The sequence below is a fragment of the Gorilla gorilla genome, chromosome 19 (genome assembly GCF_029281585.2).
Source record: "Gorilla gorilla gorilla isolate KB3781 chromosome 19, NHGRI_mGorGor1-v2.1_pri, whole genome shotgun sequence".
NCBI classification, from domain to species: Eukaryota; Metazoa; Chordata; class Mammalia; order Primates; family Hominidae; genus Gorilla; species Gorilla gorilla.
Window position 1 is genome coordinate 49,426,334 of NC_073243.2, and position 21,547 is coordinate 49,447,880.

General features: G+C 36.1%; 1 protein-coding gene across 5 annotated transcripts in view; it reads left to right on the top strand.

Annotated features, from left to right (window-relative positions):
• Positions 1-19,609, top strand: part of ELOVL7 (ELOVL fatty acid elongase 7) — a 93,231-nt gene extending 73,622 nt beyond the window's left edge. For all 5 annotated transcript variants that reach the window (XM_055367855.2, XM_055367857.2, XM_055367856.2 and 2 more), the window contains 5 exons: positions 2,713-2,793; positions 3,996-4,052; positions 6,298-6,403; positions 12,974-13,110; positions 16,561-19,609. In XM_055367855.2, coding sequence (XP_055223830.1) covers positions 2,713-2,793; positions 3,996-4,052; positions 6,298-6,403; positions 12,974-13,110; positions 16,561-16,770 — 591 coding nt within the window. In that variant the 3' untranslated portion in view covers positions 16,771-19,609. The remainder of the gene's footprint in view (positions 1-2,712; positions 2,794-3,995; positions 4,053-6,297; positions 6,404-12,973; positions 13,111-16,560) is intronic.
• Positions 19,610-21,547: the final 1,938 nt, after the last annotated feature.

The window sequence follows — 21,547 nt, forward strand, 5'->3', positions numbered from 1 at the left end:
TCACAGGCCACTCCTAATGTCCCTTCAGGAGTATGAGCAACTGAGAGGAAAAGAGTGATAGAGATGGGAGCAAAGAAAACACAAGCTCCTAGCATGGTCTTAGGGGACAGCATGTTGTAGTAAGGTGTTAAGAACATACCTGGAAGCCAGGAGATTAGGAACTAGTTAGTTCTGCTTCTGCCACTGACTGGCTGCCTGAATTTTAGCAAGTTATTTAACCTCTCTGGGCCTTAGTTCTCTCGTTTTATAAAGATAGGATTGAACCAAATAGTCTCTCAGATCCCTCCTTGCTCTCATATTCTTAGGGTCTATGTCTGATTTGTCATTGAGTGTAATGTACCCAAATATATTTCTCAGGCTTGGAAAGAATCCAGTCATCACCAGTCAGCTTTGATTCCTACTTGATCAATTACAATGTAAAAGAAGGTTTTAAAATATCTGAATTTGAGAGTTTCTGACTCTCATTTACTGCTAATACTTGAGTTACTTATGTGTCAGTTTCAGGAACTACCTGCCAAATATAAATTATTACTTTCTGAATTCAGGGATTTTTTTTTTTTTCCACCAGAAGGGGTCTCGCTCTGTTGCCCAAGCTGGAGTGCAGTGGCACGATCTTGGCTCACTGCAGCCTTGACCTCCCAGGCTCAAGTGATCCTCCCACCTCAGCCTCCCAAGTAGCTGAGACTACAGGCATGAGCTACTATGTCTAGCTAATTTTTTGTATTTTTTATAGAGATGGTGTTTTGCCATGTTTCCCAGACTGCTCTCAAACTCCTAGACTCTACTGATCCACCTGCCTGAGCCTCCCAAAGTGCTGGGATTACAGGTGTGACCCACTGGGCCTAGCCTAATTTTTCTTATTACTAGCCTGGAATATAGACATATATGTAAAAAGTTCCACAAGCTGTTGGAACGTTCTTAAACTTTCTACTCTATTTAAACAAAGGCTTTTGGTAGCCACACAGCATGCCATCCATCTGTTGATGGCACATCTGAACACATGGCTTATTGTATGGAGTATGATTTCATTTGGTTTACAAAGCAAACACCTCTACCAATGATGTTAGGCCAAATCTGAAGAAGTTGAAAGGGAAGGACATCAGACTCAAGGAACTCAGATGCCTTCTTGTGTAGTGATTGTTTGAAAGTGCTAGTTACTTGGCAGCAGTCAGACACTAGCAGAGACCACTTAAGACCCAACAGAAGGCCAAGTCTCACAACTTTCATTCAACGCAGTGCTTGTTTGGGGTAGGGTAAGGTGGAGAATTATTCATCACAATTCCAGTAATAGCTCCTGGCCACAGAGCATTACATTAGTCAAAAATGAGTCTGAGCCCAAGAGAATATGAGGACACTCACTGACAGTAGGATTTTATAAAACAGAATTAGCCATTTCTATGTCATGTGCCCTTATTCATTTGGCAAAATCTATTGATTTGTTTTTGTTAACTATTTTTCTCATTCGTGAAATATCTTGTGCTTTTCTGAGTCTTAATTTTCAAGATTTTATAACTTACCAAGTTAACAGTGTGATTAAGTTATCTTATAAGTCAAGCCAGAGGCTAGTCTCAGAAAAGAATGATGCATTTTATAATACTATAGTGTCTAATAATTGTTCTTCTCCTTTGTTTCTTTTCTTTACACAATCATAATATTATTCTGACAATGCCTCATAAGCTTTTGTTTTTAGAATTTAATTAATTGTAAAGTTCTAATTTTAGCTTTAATAGTAATTAAAACTAGAAATTTAAAATCTGGTTCAATGGCAGAAAAGGATATAACCATTATACTGAGAGAGAAGATCTCCCAGGGGGTATTTGGCATGTATGAGAAGAACTGATCATATTGTCAGTACCCTAAATTAAGCCAACCATTTCATATATGTGTTAAGTTAAAATTGGAGCCCTTGGCTTTTCCTTTTCAGATACTGTTTTAAAAGAAGACCTTCCCACCATCAGACTGAAAGAATGTCAGTATAATCTTTATAATCTTTGAATTACAGTTCAGATTTATCAACAATAGGCTCTTTCTTGTCACCATCAGCCTTGGATCACTTTGTGGGTGTGTTGGAATTAAGGCCTGCCAGATTGCACTTTTATTGTTAACGAGCATTTTCCTCTTTTACTTGTCTTGTGAATCCACAGTAAAACTATTAATAATATCTGAGCCATGGACTACCACCTCACATCACACTCACCAACCAATGATGGGAAAAGCCCAGTTGTCGCAGCTGTCTTATGAGTACATTGAGGCATTTTGGTTTGCATGTTTAGTTATTGACTAAGTAGAAAGACTGGAAATTGCTAGAAATGACTGATTCAGATCCAACTGTTCCCTTTAAGAGTACACAAACACATTCACTCACACATACATAGATGAACCTAAGATAATTCACCTGCCAGTATTTGCTGTTTAAGCAAAACACTCCAAGTGTTTTATTCTTCACCATATTAGAATAATCATCCCAAGAGATGAGCATTTTAGTCAGAACACAGTTTATATAAATAATATATGAGTTTGTGGTTTTGAAAATTCTTGATATCAAGCTATGATATCAAGCATGTTCATTTTGTATTTGTTCCAGCTACCTTTTCCTCTGCACTGACTGTTGACTTAGCTGAAAATGTAATGAAGAGACACTATCAAAACTACCTTTGTTGTGGCTGTTGGGAAAATGCTTTCCTTTCTTAATATGCATGTGCTGTCTTGCAGTTTGTGATGTCTGGCTGGGGTATAGGTTATTCATTTCGATGTGAGATTGTTGACTATTCACGGTCACCCACAGCTTTGAGGGTAAGTTTCTCTTTGGAAAAACCTGAAATTCAAAATCAATGTTAAAATTTTGTGAACTGTTTGTAACACTGAATGTAAACTTAGAATAAGCAGATGACTCAGTTATCAGATTGTGTGTGTTGTGGTGGAGAAAGTGAAAAATTACAAGAATAAAAAAAATCACATGTATAATTTTCTATAAAATGAAAATTGGTGCTTTTCTTTTTTAATTTCTTGGATTTAAAAATAAATTCACATGTGGTTCCTCAAAAAATTGAAAATAGAATTACCATAAGATCCAGCAATTCTGCTTCTGGGTATATACCTAAAAGAATTGAAAACAGAGACTTGAAGAGATATTTGTATACTCATGTTTATAGCAGCATTATTCATAATAGCCAAAAGGTAGAAGCAACCCACGAGTCCAGGGATAGATAAATGGATAAACAAGGCCAGGTGCAGTGGCTTACGCTTGTAATCCTAGCGCTTTGGGAGGCTGAGGCGGGTGGATTGCCTGGGCTCAGGAGTTTGAGACCAGCCCAGGCAACACGGTGAAACCCCATCTCTACTAAAATACAAAACTTAGCAGGGCATGGCAGCATGGGCCTGTAGTCCCAGCTACTCAGGAGGATGAGTTAGGAAAATCGCTTGAACCCAGGAGGCGGAGGTTGCAGTGAACCGAGATTGCACCATTGCACTCCAACCTAGATGACAGAGTGAGACTCCATCTCAAAAAAAGAAAAAGATAAATGGATAAACAAAATGTGGCATATGTATAGAATGGAATATGATTCAGCCTTTAAAAGGAAGGGAATTCTAACTCATGCTACAGCAGGGATGAACCCTGAGAACACTATGCTAAGTGAAATAATTAGGTCACGAAAGGACATATACTGCATGATTTGGCTTATATGAGGTGCCTAGCGTAGTCAAATTCATAGACACAGAAAGCAGAATTGTAGCTGGGGTTAGAGAGGGAGAATGGGATGTAGTTTAGTGGGTGTAGCTTCAGTTTTGCAAGATGAAAAAAGTTCTATGGATGGATGGTGGTAATGGTTGAACAACAATGTGAAGGTACTTAATGCCACTTAACTGTGCACTAAGAAATGGTTGACATGACAGATTTTATGGTATGCATATTTTACCAAAATTTAAAAATATAAGCTTTTCTTCCATATACAAAATAAAATAAAATAAATTTAGATTTATTTGTGCTTCTGCAGATGGCACGTACCTGCTGGCTTTATTACTTCTCCAAATTTATTGAGCTATTAGATACGGTGAGTATATGGCCACCACATTTGGTAAATGTTTGATCTTAAATGTTTGATCTTAAATGTTTGATCTTTCAGTGAAACCAATAAACTGCTGTAGTTTCAGTTGTCTGATAACTTTGGTTATTTCTCATTTTCAGGCAGACCTACTGTTATCTTTTTTACCTTTTATTATCAGTAACTTTAGAGAATAGATAGGATAACCTTATTTTTTCAGTATTTTGCAAACTCTATAAAGTTTCTGTTATATAGCTATCAGTTGATTATGATAAGCATGGTGACTGTGTCATATACTCCAAAACTGCATCTTTATATAGATGGATGACAGTTGTTTTATGAATCAAGTTCAGGAAGTAAAAAGCAGAAAACATCTTACCTTTGTTTGTTTGTTTTTTTATCCCAAAGCACAGTCATCCATATTCCTTCAGGAGGATGAATAAACTTTCACGAGAATGTTGCATTACCCCTGGTCTATCAGTAATTCAGCTGCTTTTCTGAAGTCTGTGCTTACTGGGCCCTATCTCTTCCTACTTCAGATCCTAGTGAGGATCGCCTCTGAACTTGGATGACCGGGTCTTGGGAGAAGCACGTGTCACAAATTAGGGTCTGTGATTTAGAGGAGAAAGCCATGAACCTTTGTTTCCAGAGGAGCTTAGGAAAGCTGAATATTTGTTGTATCTTTGCATCAAGTGTATCTTAGTTATTTGGAGCTAGTTTTGGCTCAGACTGAAAAGTGTGTTTTCTTTGGAATGCATACCATGATATTTCTTGTAGGAAATCTCAATATGCTTCACCTTTTGAAATGACTAATCACATAATGTTAGAATTGGAAAGGACTTGTGTGAACATACAATCCAGTGGTTCTCGAACTTTAACATGCGTTTAGAATCACCTGAGACTTGTTAAAACACAGATGCCTCGACCCCCACCCCCAGAGTTTCTGATTCCCTAGGCCTTGGATGGGGCTCAAAATTTGCATTTCTAACAAGTTCTCAGATGATGCTAATACTTATTGGTCCAGGGACCATGTTTTGAGAGCCTGTATTCTGGTGGTTCCAGCCCACATTGTGCAATAGAATTAATTGCATTAGGGAAAACAACGACGACAAAAAAAAGCCCTACCTCCAGAGATTTGGTGCCATATGGTCTGGAACAGAGACCAAGCATAGCTATTTTTAAAAAGCTTCTTGGATATTGCAATATGCAGCCAGGGTTGAGAAGCATTAGTCCAGAACCTTCACTCTGAGAAATTGAAGCCAAGGAGTTAAATGACTTACCCAGAGGAATGCTGCTACTAAGTGGGACTAGGACCCAGATTGTTAGTGTATGGCTTTTTCTGTTGCACCACTCAGCCTTCTTCCATGTGCATAAGCAAACGCATTTTGCACTTGGAAATGTGCAAAATTTCCATATTCTCAGTTGCTTTGCATGTTCTCAGTTCCAGCTTCCGTAGGGAAACTGCACTGCTTCTGGATCCTTCCCTAAACTACATTGCTCAAATACTCCTCTTAATACTTTTCTTTGTGCTATTCTGTTTAGTCTTGTATTTAAAAATCTTAACACTCGTATTCTTAATTTCACTTTGGAATATTTTTTGAAAATTTCCCCCTCTCCCAAATTCTACCATTTTGTTGACAGGGTTTTTACAAACCACTGGATAACGTTCACTCTGAGTGTTACCTTCCTTCGCCTTCTCATTTTTTTCTATGCAGTTTTGCTTTCTTTTCCCTCATATTTCTCAAATTAACTTTTCAACTTTTTCTTCCTTCATTTTTCTTTAATAATAATTTCCTAACTTTTGATTTGTTGCAAGTCCTCTTCGTTTGCCTAATCCCTTATCCATATCAGTAAGATGTATTAGAAAGCAATGTAGAATATTTCAATCATAAGTCTTCTGCTTTCCCATACACTTCAAAATCCAGGGGAATTTTTTTTTTTACCAATACAATTTCTTTCAATAATTTTGGCCATATTCCTTACTTTATATCTTTGATTTTTAAATCTACATAAAGTTTCTTTTTGCCTTTTTATTGGTGTTTCCATGTATAGGCGTCGTACCTAAGTTACTTCATAATAATTAGATTTGAGCTGCCCCTTGGGGAATTAGCTGCTTCTGTAAGCATTCTATAAGGCAACACTTTTAGAGGAAATTATGATATGAAATACTTTGCACTTTGCCAATATTTTTTATAATACTCAATACACTATCAAATGATTTTCTGTGAACTCGATATTCTTTAAATTATTTCAGATCTTTTTTGTTCTGCGCAAGAAAAATAGCCAAGTGACTTTCCTTCATGTATTCCATCATACCATCATGCCGTGGACCTGGTGGTTTGGAGTCAAATTTGCTGCAGGTAGACAAGGGAAATTTGGGATCATGTGTTATAAACAACATTTCTATATGCTAAAAACAAAATATTTTTCTAAAATGTGATTATAAGAAACTCAAAAAATCAAAGAGTCACTTTGTTTATACTTCTTTCATTAATTATTACTTGAAAAATAAACATAAGACTCATAATAATTAGGTTTACCCCACTCTTTAGATATACATAACTTCTGGGCACAGCCTTCTACACATATTCTTTAGTTGTTTTGTTTGTATTTTATTCTTTTCCCAGAGAGGTTTATTAAATATCTTTAAATAAATAAATAATAAATAAATCAAATGGTAAAAACTTTGGCTTTATAGGAGTATAGAGAACAATTTCCTGTATGTTCCCAGGAAGTTAGAATGCTTATCTCAAATTCTATGTCTTATTTGCCTTCAAATTTCTAATAGCTGACACACACTCTAACCCCTAATAGCTCTTTAAAGATGTGTCAAATTGTGGTTACCCCAACTTCCTAAAGCATCCTACCATATTAAAGAATGTGTTGATACTGTTTTTAAGGTCCAAAATAGTTTAAATTGAAAGTTTGGAAAACAGGTTGTTTCTTTTTTGTTTTAGGCTTATGAACGTCAAGAATTGGAGAAACCAGAAATAATTTTATCCTATTATACAGTTTTAAATCAGTGATATCCCCAAGGATGTATTCTTAGGAAAATTTGGTTGGGGGATTTATTTGTTCCAGTTTCTTAAATTTTAAAAGTCTTCAAATAGACCTATAGCTGATAACATTTCTGTGAATAGCTTGCCTCTATTGGCCTTTCTAACTCTGCTAGACTAAAAGAAAGGGGGAACCACAATTGAGGAACTCTTGTTTGAGTTCTAGACTCTCTAAACATGGAGGAAAAATATCTACATGTCTCAGAGCATGGGAGGACATGGATAAGCCCGTGTCAGGAAGGGAATGCCAGAACTCAGAGGAGCCACAGGGGCTGTGAATCATGAGTAAACAGCTGTCGCTACCATGGCTTATGGGCATCGGATTTTCCAGGATGTAAAGTACCTCCTTGCTCAGAATTGGCATTTATTATTGAGGAATGTTTTTAAGTAAATGTAGCTGCTTTTTCTTATGAGGTTTGTTAGTATAAACCTTTCATTTACATTAAAACAAGATAGTCTCAGTGGTGTCCATTTGTCAAATCAACAGTAACTATATTAATCTCCATTATTTTACTTATCCTTACTTTCTGTGTTTCTATTTCCCCTTATATGCATATTGTCCCTTCCCATTCTTTCTACAGTGATATACATTGACACTTACAGGTATTTGTGAAAAACTGGAAAATACCTAAACACTCATTAATAGAGTGGTTATTATTACTTGTGTCTATATAACTGTGAAACAAAAATGATATTCAGATGTATTAAATGTCCTAAAATGAGGATCCTATACACAAGGATTTAACAAAGCTCATCTTCTTTGTTAAGCGGCTTGACTCCTAAATTATCAGAAATAGATGAGTATTCTTTTTTTAAAGTATGCTAGAAAAGGTGCTTTCACATCCTTATAATTTATTTATTCTGATTTCTCCCATGAGGCCAGGATACACACTGAAAACTAAATGTGAATAGAAGAAAGATTGGAAGGCAATATCCCAAAATATAAACAGAGGTGGTTTGGAGATATTGAAACAAAAAGTGGTTTTTTTCTCCCTCTTTATTTCCGTCCCTTTCTCTGTATTTTCTAATTTTTAAATATTGAATATCTAACAGTTCAAGAATGGGAGAAATAAATTTTAATGAATACAATTGAGCATTTTTCTAACTTCTATGTTTGAGTTCATTGATAGTGTAGTTTCCATTTCAAAAGCAAGCAGTGCTTTCAATAATGAGAATTTAAATATGATATACTTCAATTTTTTTTTTTTTTTTTTTTTTTTTGAGGCAGAGTTTCACTCTTGTTGCCCAGGGTGGAGTGCAGTGGTGTGATCTCGGCTCACTGCAACCTCCGCCTCCCAGGTTCAAGCGACATACCTCAGTTTTTAAGTGGTACTATGTTTATGGACATCAGTCACTTTATAACGGGTTTCTTGTCCACACCTTAATCCTTCTTCTTCTTTACAAAATGAAAATAGTAGAAGATAGTTTTCTTCTCTCTCATATGTTCCATGCATTGGCACTTCTGTTCAGTCTTACATGTGGAATTCTAGTAAACACTGACTACTCCTACCATCATGACCCCTAGCCATAATATGATTTATCTCCACACTAGCAGAAACTAACCGAGCCCCCTTCGATCTTACAGAAGGAGAATCAGAATTAGTCTCAGGCTTCAATATCGAATATGCTGCAGGCCCATTTGCCCTCTTCTTTATAGCTGAGTATATAAACATTATTATAATAAATGCCCTAACTGCTACAATTTTTCTAGGAGCACTGTACACTATTTATTCACCAGAACTCTATACGATATAGTTTACTATTAAAACTGTCCTCCTAATCTCCCTATTTTTATGAATTCAAACAGCATACCCCCAATTCCGCTACGATCAGCTTATATACCTTTTATGAAAAAACTGTCTGCCACTCACACTGGCATTTTTCATATGGTATATTTCAATACCCGTCACAATCTCCAATATTCCCCCCAAACCTAAGAAATATGTCTGACAAAAGAGTTACTTTGATAGAGTAAATAATAGAGGTTTATTCAGCAGACCTGATACCTATTTCAGTGACAAGCACAGCAACAAAAGCTGTCCCCAGAAATGTTGTTTGGCACTGAGGTCCATTCCTAGAATGAAACTGTCCATTCCAAACTGATTTTTGCAAAAACTTGAGCACAGCTGATCTCTATCTAGTATTTAATTTCCTGTTTTTCTGTTGTACTCCTCAATGGGGTAATAGCAATCCAGCTATTCTTTTGAATAGGATGAAGATATTTCTGTGGTAGGTTTTTACATTAATTATGCATATATCCCCTTCCAGAGATATGGAGAATTGTGATAATTACCCAGGTGATTCCTTTGTTTTTTCCAAAGGAGTAAAATGTGATGGTACTAATCGTAATTCATTCTGAGATGTTTGTTTACAGACCCATTATCATAAAGAAGAAAACAGGCTTAGAAAATATTTTGTTAGGAAAGCCTTCCAAAGAAGATACAAAAAACATTATTAATTAAAATATGGTTGTTTTGTAAATAAACATTAAAATAGGTTGTCAGAAAATAATCATAACTAGAGAAAGTAAACATGTTACTTTTATTTGATAGCTTATTTTGATCAGTAAACCTTACTAAACACTCTTGGCTACACTAGTGCTTTGTTAAATCCCTGTGTCTAAGATCCTCATTTTAGGATATTTAATGGTGAAAATATCCAAATAGAAAATAGGCACTCCTGAAACTGGATCCCTTCCTTACACCTTATACAAAAATTAATTCAAGATGGATTAAAGACTTAAACGTTAGACCTAAAACCATAAAAACCCTAGAAGAAAACCTAAGCATTACCATTCAGGACATAGGCATCGGCAAGGACTTCATGTCTACAACACCAAAAGCAATGGAAACAAAAGCCAAAATTGACAAATGGGATCTAATTAAACTAAAGAGCTTCTGCACAGCAAAAGAAACTACCATCAGAGTGAACAGGCAACCTACAAAATGGGAGAAAACTTTCGCAACCTACCCATCTGACAAAGGGCTAATATCCAGAATCTACAATGAACTCAAACAAATTTACAGGAAGAAAACAAACAACCCCATCAAAAAGTGGGTGAAGGACATGAACAGACACTTCTCAAAACAAGACATTTATGCAGCCAAAAAACACATGAAAAAATGCTCACCATCACTGACCATCAGAGAAATGCAAATCAAAACCACAATGAGATACCGTCTCACACCAGTTAGAATGGCAATCATTAAAAAGTCAGGAAACAACAAGTGCTGGAGAGGATATGGAGAAATAGGAACACTTTTACACTGTTGGTGGGACTGTAAACTAGTTCAACCATTGTGGAAGTCAGTGTGGCAATTCCTCAGGGATCTAGAACTAGAAATACCATTTGACCCAGCCATCCCATTACTGGGTATATATCCAAAGGACTATAAATCATGCTGCTATAAAGACACATGCATACGTATATTTATTGCAGCACTATTCACAATAGCAAAGAGTTGGAACCAAGCCAAATGTCCAACAATGATAGACTGGATTAAGAAAATGTGGCACATATACACCATGGAATACTATGCAGCCATAAAAATTGATGAGTTCATGTCCTTTGTAGGGACATGGATGAAATTGGAAATCATCATTCTCAGTAAACTATTGCAAGAAGAAAAAACCAAACACCTCATATTCTCACTCATAGGTGGGAATTGAACAATGAGAACACATGGACACAGGAAGGGGAACATCACACTCTGGGGACTGCTGTGGGGTTGGGGGACGAGGGAGGGATAGCATTGGGAGATATACCTAATGCTAAATGACAAGTTAATGGGTGCAGCACACCAGCGTGGCACATGTATACATATGTAACTAACCTGCACATTGTGCACATGTACCCTAAAACTTAAAGTATAATAATAATAAATTAAAAAAACTTTAGACAATTTAAAAAAAAAAAGAAAATAGGCATGCCTCTATTAAATAATAGGAGAGGTGTCTTAGTTAGAAAAGCTCTGACATAGTTCCATATCAAAGGTGAAATAGATGTCCTATGTGTATATTATTATGAAACACAGATGAATTTGAGAGGTATTTGGCTTATCCTCCTTTTAAGCACCTTGACTCCTAAACTATCAGAAGTAGACAACTATTCTATTTTTAAATTAACCTAGAAAAGGTGTTCTTATACCACAATAATGTGTTTATTCAAATTTCCTTTGGGAAAGAAGATCAATCCAAATATAAATAATACAAGCTGGAAAGTTGTTAATAAGCTTAATTAATTCAGTTCCTTCTGACTTGAAATTTATGGTAATTGAGGGATTAGCTAAAATATGGCTTTCTCTTGTCAGGAGGAGAAAGTTTATGTGGAACAGTATAGCATAAATGAGGCTCTGGGAGAATACTTAACTGCTTAAAAGTAATTATTTAAAACAGGTTATTTTAACAGAGTACTTCAGCAGTGCTAGTATCTAGAAATATCTAGAATTGCTGCAATTAGGAATAATTATTTTAAAGCAATTTCTACTGTGTAACAGTTTTATTAGATTTTCTCCAGATTATATTAGAAGTGATGAATTTATATTTTCCTTTAAACTTTCTGTAATTCATAGTGTTTATGAATTCAGTTCTTCTCCTACCATAATCTAAATTGATGAGAGTTTGCTTTATTTCTAGAATTAAAGAATACTGGAATTAAGAGAATGTTTTAGAGAAAAATGTAAATTCCAGGTCAACATTACTAAGCTGAGTCAGGCTATACATAAAGAACACATATTCTTCCAGATTGTTATCTTAAGAAACGGACCCCAGGGAGAGTGTTCCTCCTGCCACACTATCAGCTAAACACTGTTTCCCCTTCTGCTGTATTACTGGTCCAGCTAAAGACAATTGAAATGATCTTTTCTTACATTCCCACGTGTTCTTTACTTCTATTCTCAATTGAAGGTGATCGGTAGGAAATGTGGTGAAATGAGAAGAAGAAAACCAAAATAGGAAGGCATAATCAATTGGAAGCCGTAAATAAGGATGGTTTCACAGTTAGTAGATATTTACTTTGGGAAAACAATAATTAATTAAATTCAGCAGCTTGCTAGTGAAAGCCAGTGGTTTTACTGCCAAAATTATTTAATGAAGATTATTGAGAGTAGGAAAAGTAAATTTGATTGCACACAATGACATATACAAAAATATTCTTAGCAGCTTTATTCAGAATAGCCCAAATTGGAAGCAACCCACATGTCTGTCAATAGGAGAATGGGTAATTAGTGATGCGTTTATATGGTATAAACACAGTAGTAAAAACACAAACTACCAATATATGTACCAGGTACGAAAGAGTACATCCTGTGTAATTCCATTTATGTGAAGTTTAATAGCAGACAAAAGTAATAGTTGGTGATAAGAAGTTAGAGTAAAGCTACCTTGGGAGGGGTATATTCTTGGAAGGCGCACATGGGAATCTTATGTGGTGTTGGAAATGTTCTGTATCTTGATCTTGGTAGTGACTTGGGTGTATACATACATGAAAAATCATCAAGTTAAGATTAATGTACTTTGTATACTTTTTGTATGTTAACCCTCACTAAAATATGAATGTTATTACTATTATTTAGCAACATATTATATTTAAAAGGTAACTCAACTAAGTGTAAGTAAATTCAAATCACAAGACCACCTTAAGCTAAGATATAACAAAATAAAGATATGCTAATTTACTTTCTCAGGTTCGTATCTTATATTTTACTAAATATACTATCCAGCCCCCTCTAATTTGATAGTTGTTTAACAGGATTGATATTTTATATATTTTTTTCCAAAATTCAAGAAATAATTATACAAAAATCTCAGTTCAGATGAAAATGTGGTTCATTTTAAGGAACAATGGCCCCATGTTACAATAATTTTATTTTCCAGGTGGTTTGGGAACATTCCATGCCCTTCTAAATACAGCTGTACATGTAGTCATGTATTCCTACTATGGACTTTCTGCGTTGGGGCCAGCCTACCAGAAGTATTTGTGGTGGAAAAAATATTTGACATCATTACAGCTTGTGAGTAATAAATTGTCTTTAAAACCATGTATGAAGCAGCTAGAGTCACTTGTTTTCACTATGAATTAGGATACTGGTTAAATAAAGAAGAAAGACAAAACAATAGGGGTAGAGCGTCTGGCCCCTACATGATATGCCATCATGGTTCTTAATATGTTAGATGAACTTTGGTAACCAAGAGGCTCAGACAGTTAAGCATGTGTATTTTTATGCCATCTTTATACTATTTTATGCATTTATACAAGAATAAGTACATTTGTGATTAAGATAACTCCAAAGTTATGTGACCCTCAATAGGCATAATACCTATTAGAAATTAGAAATTCCATTAGATCTAAATGACCTTGAGGGAATGCAACTTTGAGGGAACGATGAGCCTTCCTGTGTGCTTACCTATATAGTCCCAACATTTATAAGTCCATCTTTCCTCCAGTCAATAAAAAGCACTGTGAGAATTAAAAATGTAGAGGGTTAGACCAACATATATGTATTACCTAAATTTGAATACTGCCCTTATATAAGCAATGTTTGAAAGAGCCAGAGGCACTCAGTTTAGACCTAATAATGCATTCTAAGCATTAATTCTCAAGATATATGATATTTAATTTTTTTGGAGACTCATTATGGGTTTGAGATGATGATTTGCTTTACATTTTATTGGTGTCTATTAAAAGGAGAATTCTGCCATCCTTGTATTTCCACATTTGCAGTCTATAATAAATTGATGTCATATTCTGCCAGTAACACCAATGAGAAAGTATGAATTTGGTTTAGATGGTGTGGTGAAGATTAATTTTTTATTAAAATCCTGTAACTTCCTACATGAAATTTGGCACATTCATATAATGTGTTCTTCCAGGTGAGAGATTGATATTTTAATGGGTAAGGATCCTAAATCAAGATCAGAGTATTTCCTTGCAGAGTTATTTGTTGTATTTGAAATTGGCAGCAAACTAAATGACCAATCATAAGGATATGGTAAAATATATTATTTTAATTCATACTTTGAAATACTATGAAGTCATGAAAATTACTCACCATTGCTTCTTTAAAAAATATTATTTTCTCAAAGTAGTATATGCTCATTGCAAATACGTGAGAACACCTAATTAAGCAAAGAGAAAAAAATACATGTAATTCTGCCACCCAGGGATAATCACTGATGATATTTTTATTTGGTTTTCATCCAGTTTTTCTCTCAGGCATATGTGTACACCTTTTACATTTTTTGTATAGTATTGCATATATAATTTTGTATTTTGTATTTAGGCTTTTTTTTTTTTTTAATTGATCATTCTTGGGTGTTTCTCGCAGAGGGGGATTTGGCAGGGTCATTGGACAATAGTGGAGGGAAGGTCAGCAGATAAACAAGTGAACAAAGGTCTCTGGTTTTCCTAGGCAGAGGACCCTGTGGCCTTCCGCAGTGTTTGTGTCCCTGGGTACTTGAGATTAGGGAGTGGTGATGACTCTTAACCAGCATGCTGCCTTCAAGCATCTGTTTAACAAAGCACATCTTGCACCGCCCTTAATCCATTTAACCCTGAGTGGACACAGCACATGCCCCAGAGAGCACAGGGCTGGGGGCAAGGTCACAGATCAACAGCATCCCAAGGCAGAAGAACCCCTCCCAGTACAGAACAAAATGAAAAGTCTCCCATGTCTACTTCTTTCTACACAGACACAGCAACAATCTGATTTCTCTATCTTTTCTCCACCTTTCCCCCTTTTCTATTCCACAAAACCGCCATCGTCATCATGGCTGGTTCTCAATGAGCTGTTGGGTACACCTCCCAGACGGGGTGGTGGCCGGGCAGAGGGGCTCCTCACTTCCCAGAAGGGGCAGCCGGGCAGAGGTGCCCCCCACCTCCCAGACGGGGCGGCGGCCGGGCGGAGGCGCCCCCCACCTCCCTCCCGGACAGGGCGGCTGGCCGGGTGGGGGCTGACCCCCCCACCTCCCTCCCGGACGGGGCGTCGGGCCAGGCGGGGGCTGACACCCCGCCTCCCTCCGGGACGGGGCAGCTGGCCGGGCGGGGGCTTAGGCTTTTTTTTCTCAGCATACTCTTAAATGTACAAACTTTTTAATAACGTGAAAAAATACTGATGTAGAAAAAATAGGATGGACATTTTTTCATTATATTCTCAAATATGTCTATTATACACAAACATACACATGCATAGAATGTTGAGGATATCGTTTAGCCTTCCTAAAGTTTTGTTTTCTCTTTTGGAAAATGAGAGGAATAAGTGGCTATGTTGTGGGAATGTCATAAATATACATTAAGATAATGCAAGGAAAGTTGATGATGACAAGGATAAAATGATAATAAAATAAACTATATGAAAATCTTAACCATGATTATAACGAGACAGATTGTGAGTAATTGTTGTCTATTTCTTTATAGAGTTTTACTTTTCTAAAATTTCCACAGAACACATATTGCTTTTTAATCAGGGAAAACATGATAACCAGAAAATCTGAATATTAGCCTAGAAAAGGTCCCTCTTGAGACTGTGTAAGATGTTCTGCCCCACAGAGCCCTTGAGCACTACTAGAAGGGCCACCAGTTCTCTCTCACACCTCGTAGATTCTCTGCCTCAGTTGGCAGTTCAGACACTTTTTTTTTTTTGAGATGGAATCTCGCTCTGTCACCCAGGCTAGAGTGCAGTGGCACGATCTCGGCTCACTGCAACCTCTGCCTCCCAGGTTCAAGCGATTCTCCTGCCTCAGCCTCCTGAGTAGCTGGGACTACAGGCGCGTACCACTGCGGCCGGCTAATTTTTGTATTTTTAGTAGAGATGGGGTTTCACTATCTTGACCGGGCTGGTCTCGAACTCCTAACCTCATGATCCACCCGCCTCAGCCTCCCAAAGTGCTGGGATTACAGGCGTGAGCCACCGTGTCTGGCCTAGACACATTTTTATCTGTGACAGTGGAGGACAAGTGGCAGGTATAAGGACTCCGAGATGCTTTAACTACTAAAAAATTCCAGGGGCTCTAAGTAAAATGTTATTATTTTCCAAAAATTAAAATATCTGGTCCAATAACAGGACAGAATATTTGAAATTGAAATCATCCTGAAAAAATAGGCCGCATGTAGTGCATGGTCATTTCATCATAGTCAAGGACTCAAGTCAGAGACTTATAGAGAAAACCTGCTCTGTTGATTCTCTGAGTAGTAAAAAGGTTGCTGCACTGCACAGCTCCAGGGAACATTTAAATATAGACCCTGTGGTTGTGCAATTTTGTGGTTCTGAATAGTGGATCCATACTTCCAACTGGCTTTTGACATTATACCACCCATTATCACTCTCAGGGAGGCTAGATTTAAAGATGGACTTCTCTGCCCAATAGTGCACCCCCTGCACTTTGGGAGTGCATAAACATAGGTAGGTAAAGAATTGTTAACTCTTCATATCTGAATAATTTTTTTTCACGTTTTCATTTCTTAGGTCCAGTTTGTTATTGTCGCCATCCACATAAGCCAGTTCTTTTTCATGGAGGATTGCAAGTATCAGTTTCCAGTCTTTGCGTGCATCATTATGAGTTACAGTTTCATGTTTCTGCTGCTCTTTCTCCATTTTTGGTACCGTGCTTACACCAAAGGTCAGAGGTTGCCCAAAACTGTGAAAAATGGAACTTGCCAAAACAAAGATAATTGAAGCCCAACATAAGTCTATGATCGAAACTGATATATTGTCTTCCTTGACAATCAAGAGATATTTACCTATGCAGTGCATTTTGTATATTTTTCAAAACTAAGAGCTTGTATTTTTATGGTAAGTTATTGGGATGTCTGATACTTGAGAGCCCGAAGCTTCCAGATAACAGTCTTCTGATAATTAGAGCCTACAGCAGCCAGAATTTTTTTTTTTTGTTTTTGTTTTTGTTTTTTTAGCTGCTTTTAAACCTAATCCAAAGGTTTTGTTTAAAACATTTTGTTGCAGTGAAAAAAAAGATATGAAGCAATACAGTACTCTTCAAAGAAGTCCAATAAAGATGAAAAATATCATTAGGTATTTTGAGCACAGACAGAGATCTATGTGATACAATAGATTCCTTCTGCTGGGTCTATAAAGTCTGGAAACCAACTGTAGGCCCTGGCTTTGTCATTTATTGACTGTATTCAGAAGATACTATATTTGCTCTAGAGTTAACTCCCATTTTAGCAAGCTAGCACAGGTGAAAATTGAGTGAGTTTTTGATAACTTGTCATTTAAAATCATTAATGATAATTTTCAATGGATATTTTCAGTAGCCATCACCAGTTTTGCTGATAAGACTTCCTCACAACCCATTTGTTGTACAAACTGTTTCAAAGTAGCAATCCTTTGGGTTAGTACACTGATGCACTTGATACCAAGTTTCATTCAGTTGATTATTTTCAAAACAAGGTGATTTGTTTTAATGGGTTAATGAATACTTTGCTATTACTGTTTTACAATTAACTTTGTATATCTCTGGAAAGAGGTGAATTTGTCAATGAAAAAAGTATTGTGCAGTTCAGTGGGAAAAACCTGTTGTCTGTTATAGTATCACATCACTTTCTTACATTGTCATGGTTTAAATTATTATCTTGGTGAAATATATAGGTTAGATACTTAAATGTTCATATTATTAGCACACTACAGGTACTACCCTTAAATCATAAATAATATTACCCATTGTACACAGTTTCCAGATATGAGTTAGAGTGGCTGTGAAGCAACTAGAGGCAGATTGTGGCACAGAGAATATCCAGGGGAAAATTGATTATGTAAGCAAGGGCTGTTCTACTTTGAGAGAGAGACAGACAGACTACATAATAGTAATAGATTATATAATTAATGTTATAGATACACTGAACAATAAAGTATTTTCTGGAATTATGAATTAATTAACAACCTGGATTTCTGTTTCCAGACCTATAAACCATGTAATGAAGGACTGAAATTCGTTTGGCATAGGCTTTGTTTCTTTAAAATTGCTACTTTCTTTCTGTTATTTTTACATTTTCTTGTCAGAGAATCAAAACTATTAGTCAGTAGAGTTTTGTCCATGAAATAATATTTGGACAGTTGTGAATTTTTCCCTATTTTTTTCTTCTTTTATTTATACTCAATTTTGAAGCACTGTTTATGTTTGTAGGACTTTAAACAATTAGTACTTAAAGCCCCAGTTAATTTTGAACACACAGAGATACTTATTGTACTCTGTGTACAATAAGTATTTTTATGTTTACACTTACCAGATTCATAGTTATTTGCCTTTAAGTGATCTTTTGTGATTTTACTTGATTACAGCATGAGAAGGTAAAAGTTGATAAATGGGAGTAATTACATATATATATATAATTTATTTATTTTTTTTCTGAAGCAGAGTTTTACTCTTGTTGCCCAGGCTAGAGTGCAATGGCACAATCTCGGCTCACTGCAACCTCTGCCTCCCAGGTTCAAGTGATTCTCCTGTCTCAGCCTCCCAAGTAGCTGGGATTACAGGCATCCGCCACCATGCTCAGCTAATTTTTGTATTTTTAGTAGAGACAGGGTTGGCCAGGCTGGTCTCGAACTCCTGACCTCAGGTGATCCTCCCACCTCGGCCTCCCAAAGTTCTGGGATTACAGGGGTGAGCCACTGCGCCCGGCCATAATTTTATATTTTTAGAAAATAAAGAATGAAGGACAAAAGAGCACAGCTAAATGAAACTGCTGCTCTAATTTATTCCACTGGAAAGGTCTCAGGACTCCTTAACTGTTTTCCAGATATGGCTCTTCATATCTAACCTGTGCTAAAATGAGAAGGTATGCTAGGGTGCTGTTAGAAATCACACCATTTCCAAAGAACCCAAGTAGTATAGAGACCAAAATGAGGCAAAAATAAAAGAGATGAAACAGGAGAGTTTATTTCTTGCATACTTTCCGACCTTCATCATACAACCTCTCCTAACCTCCCTGTAGTCTTTAAAATGTTTAACTTGCCTATAAGCTAACATGTAATAAAACACATACTCAATTACATGAATAGAAGTGGAGAGCCAGAATGCTACAAAAGAAATCACAGCTGCTAGAAGTATCCTCCATAGAAACATCAACATGATTGTGGATCAAAATGATTTTCACTGGATATGGAATTTGTATGGGCCATATTTATTAAAAGAGTTCTGTGTGGTCACATAGAGTTCCTTTGGGATTTCATCCCACTTTTCAGGACTTAATTTGTTTGGGTTTGCTTACCTAACAAGCAACAACAACAACAAAATAAATAGTTCCAAAATCTAGTTTATTACATAAATCTCTATGAATCCTTGAGGGCCTATATCTATATTATAAATAAATACAAATATAGATTTTTAAATATCTATGGGACTTTGCCATTTACAGCCTTAATGATAAAATTATGAGATTATATTCTCTCCATTACCCTTTATTTCTGTTAACTTTTTAAAGACTGGAACATTCTGTGGATGTTGTCAAAGTTTGAGTTTGTTTTTCCCTGTGTATTATAATAAATTTGTGGTATTGCATGTATACGTGTGTATATTTTTCATTTTGGAATCTAGCTGCATGTATTTGCATGGGTTGGTGACTTTTAATTTGAATACTCACCAATCAAAGTCATTTTACATATTTCTTGTATACGTGCTGTGTTCATCTTTGGGATACAAAGATACCTAAAACATAATTGGGATCTCCTGGAGCTTACCAACTGGCAGATGAAATTATGTGACAGGGCAGTAGATGATAGGTGCCAGATGAGTGACAGTTCTGCCACTTAGCAGACAGGGAAGACTCTATGAAGGAATTTGAATTTGAGTTATGTGTTTAGGTTGTACAGAATTTCAAAATTGGTGGTATGTTAATAGGCAAGGTTTTTTAAGTGGAAAGAATTAACAAAAAAGAATATTTTGCCATCCCCACTGTCTCTAATAAATGGGACTAGCTAATGATCACTGGTTGCTAAAACAATTAGATGAAAGGTTGATGGGGATGGCTTGTGCTGATATGACTGAACCCAGTGATCAATCTTAATATCATTCAAAGTGGGACAACCAGATGTTTTGTCTCATAATACACTATAATACTCTGAGGTATTCGTGGCAAAAAAATTTTTGAACTTGAATCTAATAAGTCCTCTGTATCTAAACTACTAGTTACAGGAAATACAATATATAAGAGTTAAAAGACACCAAAAGGATACAATCAGCCAAGTCCAAAATGTAGGAAATTCCATAGAACAAATGACCTGGTTTCTTCAATAAATAAATGACATTAAAAAAAAAAAGAAAATCAGAGAAAGCAACTTTTGTAGATAAAAGACTTAAGATATACTAACCAAATGTCATTTGAATCCTGATTTGAACAAACCAAATCATAAAAGGACATTCTTATAACGATCAGATATAACTGAACATGAACTAAATTTTAAAAGACAAACTATTAATATTAGATATTATTACTGTATTGCAGATGTATATATTTTAAAGTCCTTATATGTGAGATACATACACTGAAGTATGTATATGTAAAATGATAGGTTGTCTGATTTCATTTTAACATACTCTAGTAAAAAGAAAAGGGGGTGTTGATAATTGTTAAAGTTGGGTAATGGGTTCACTTAATAGGAGTTTATTATACTCTTCTGTCTACTTTTGTGTATGTTTGAAATTGTCCAGTTTTTAAAAAGCAGTGTATGTATTATAATGTTCTGTATAGATGTTATTTAAGTTAGGAACCAAAATGACAGAATTGACATGATTTTCACTGGTAGTCAGTCAGTATTGAGGGTGCTTACTGCATCTAAGTGTCATGAGAAACTTTAAAATGTACTGGATGTGGTCCCTGCCCTTAAAAAGTTTACAGTACAGTTTAAAAAGACAGGCCTACATCAAATTTTAATAAAAACAAAAGTGGCATACCTGTTGACAAGTGAAAAGTGTATTACAGATTTGCAATATATATTATCCTAAAGTTAAGTAGTTACCTTTGATGAAACAAAAAATAATGTTCATCAGGACCCACTGAAGATGTTTGATGGAGGAGTAACATGATCAGCCTGGTTATGAGAGCCTCTGGAAAAGAATCCCTTCCATGGAGCCCGAGGCTCCCTGTCAGCAGCATTTTCCAGTATTTCCTTCTTGTAGGAAGCAGTTGGGTGTAATAGACTGTAGTTATTGTCTGTCATTCCAAAGCATCATGCCATGTAGCTAAGTACTCTGGGGAAGGGCAGGGATACAGAGAAAATCTGCATATACCATATACCACCAGGGAAGAAGATGTCTTTGTATGCCTTCTTGGGTACCAAATACAATAGAGTCTAGGTCTGTTTCCTTCTAAAGGACTTTCCCAGGAGTCCCACACAACAACTTCCACTTACATACATCTCAATGGTCAAAACTGCCTCATGGCCATCTCTGGCTGCAGGAGAAGCTGTGAACTAATTTTCTAGATGGGCACATTGTCAT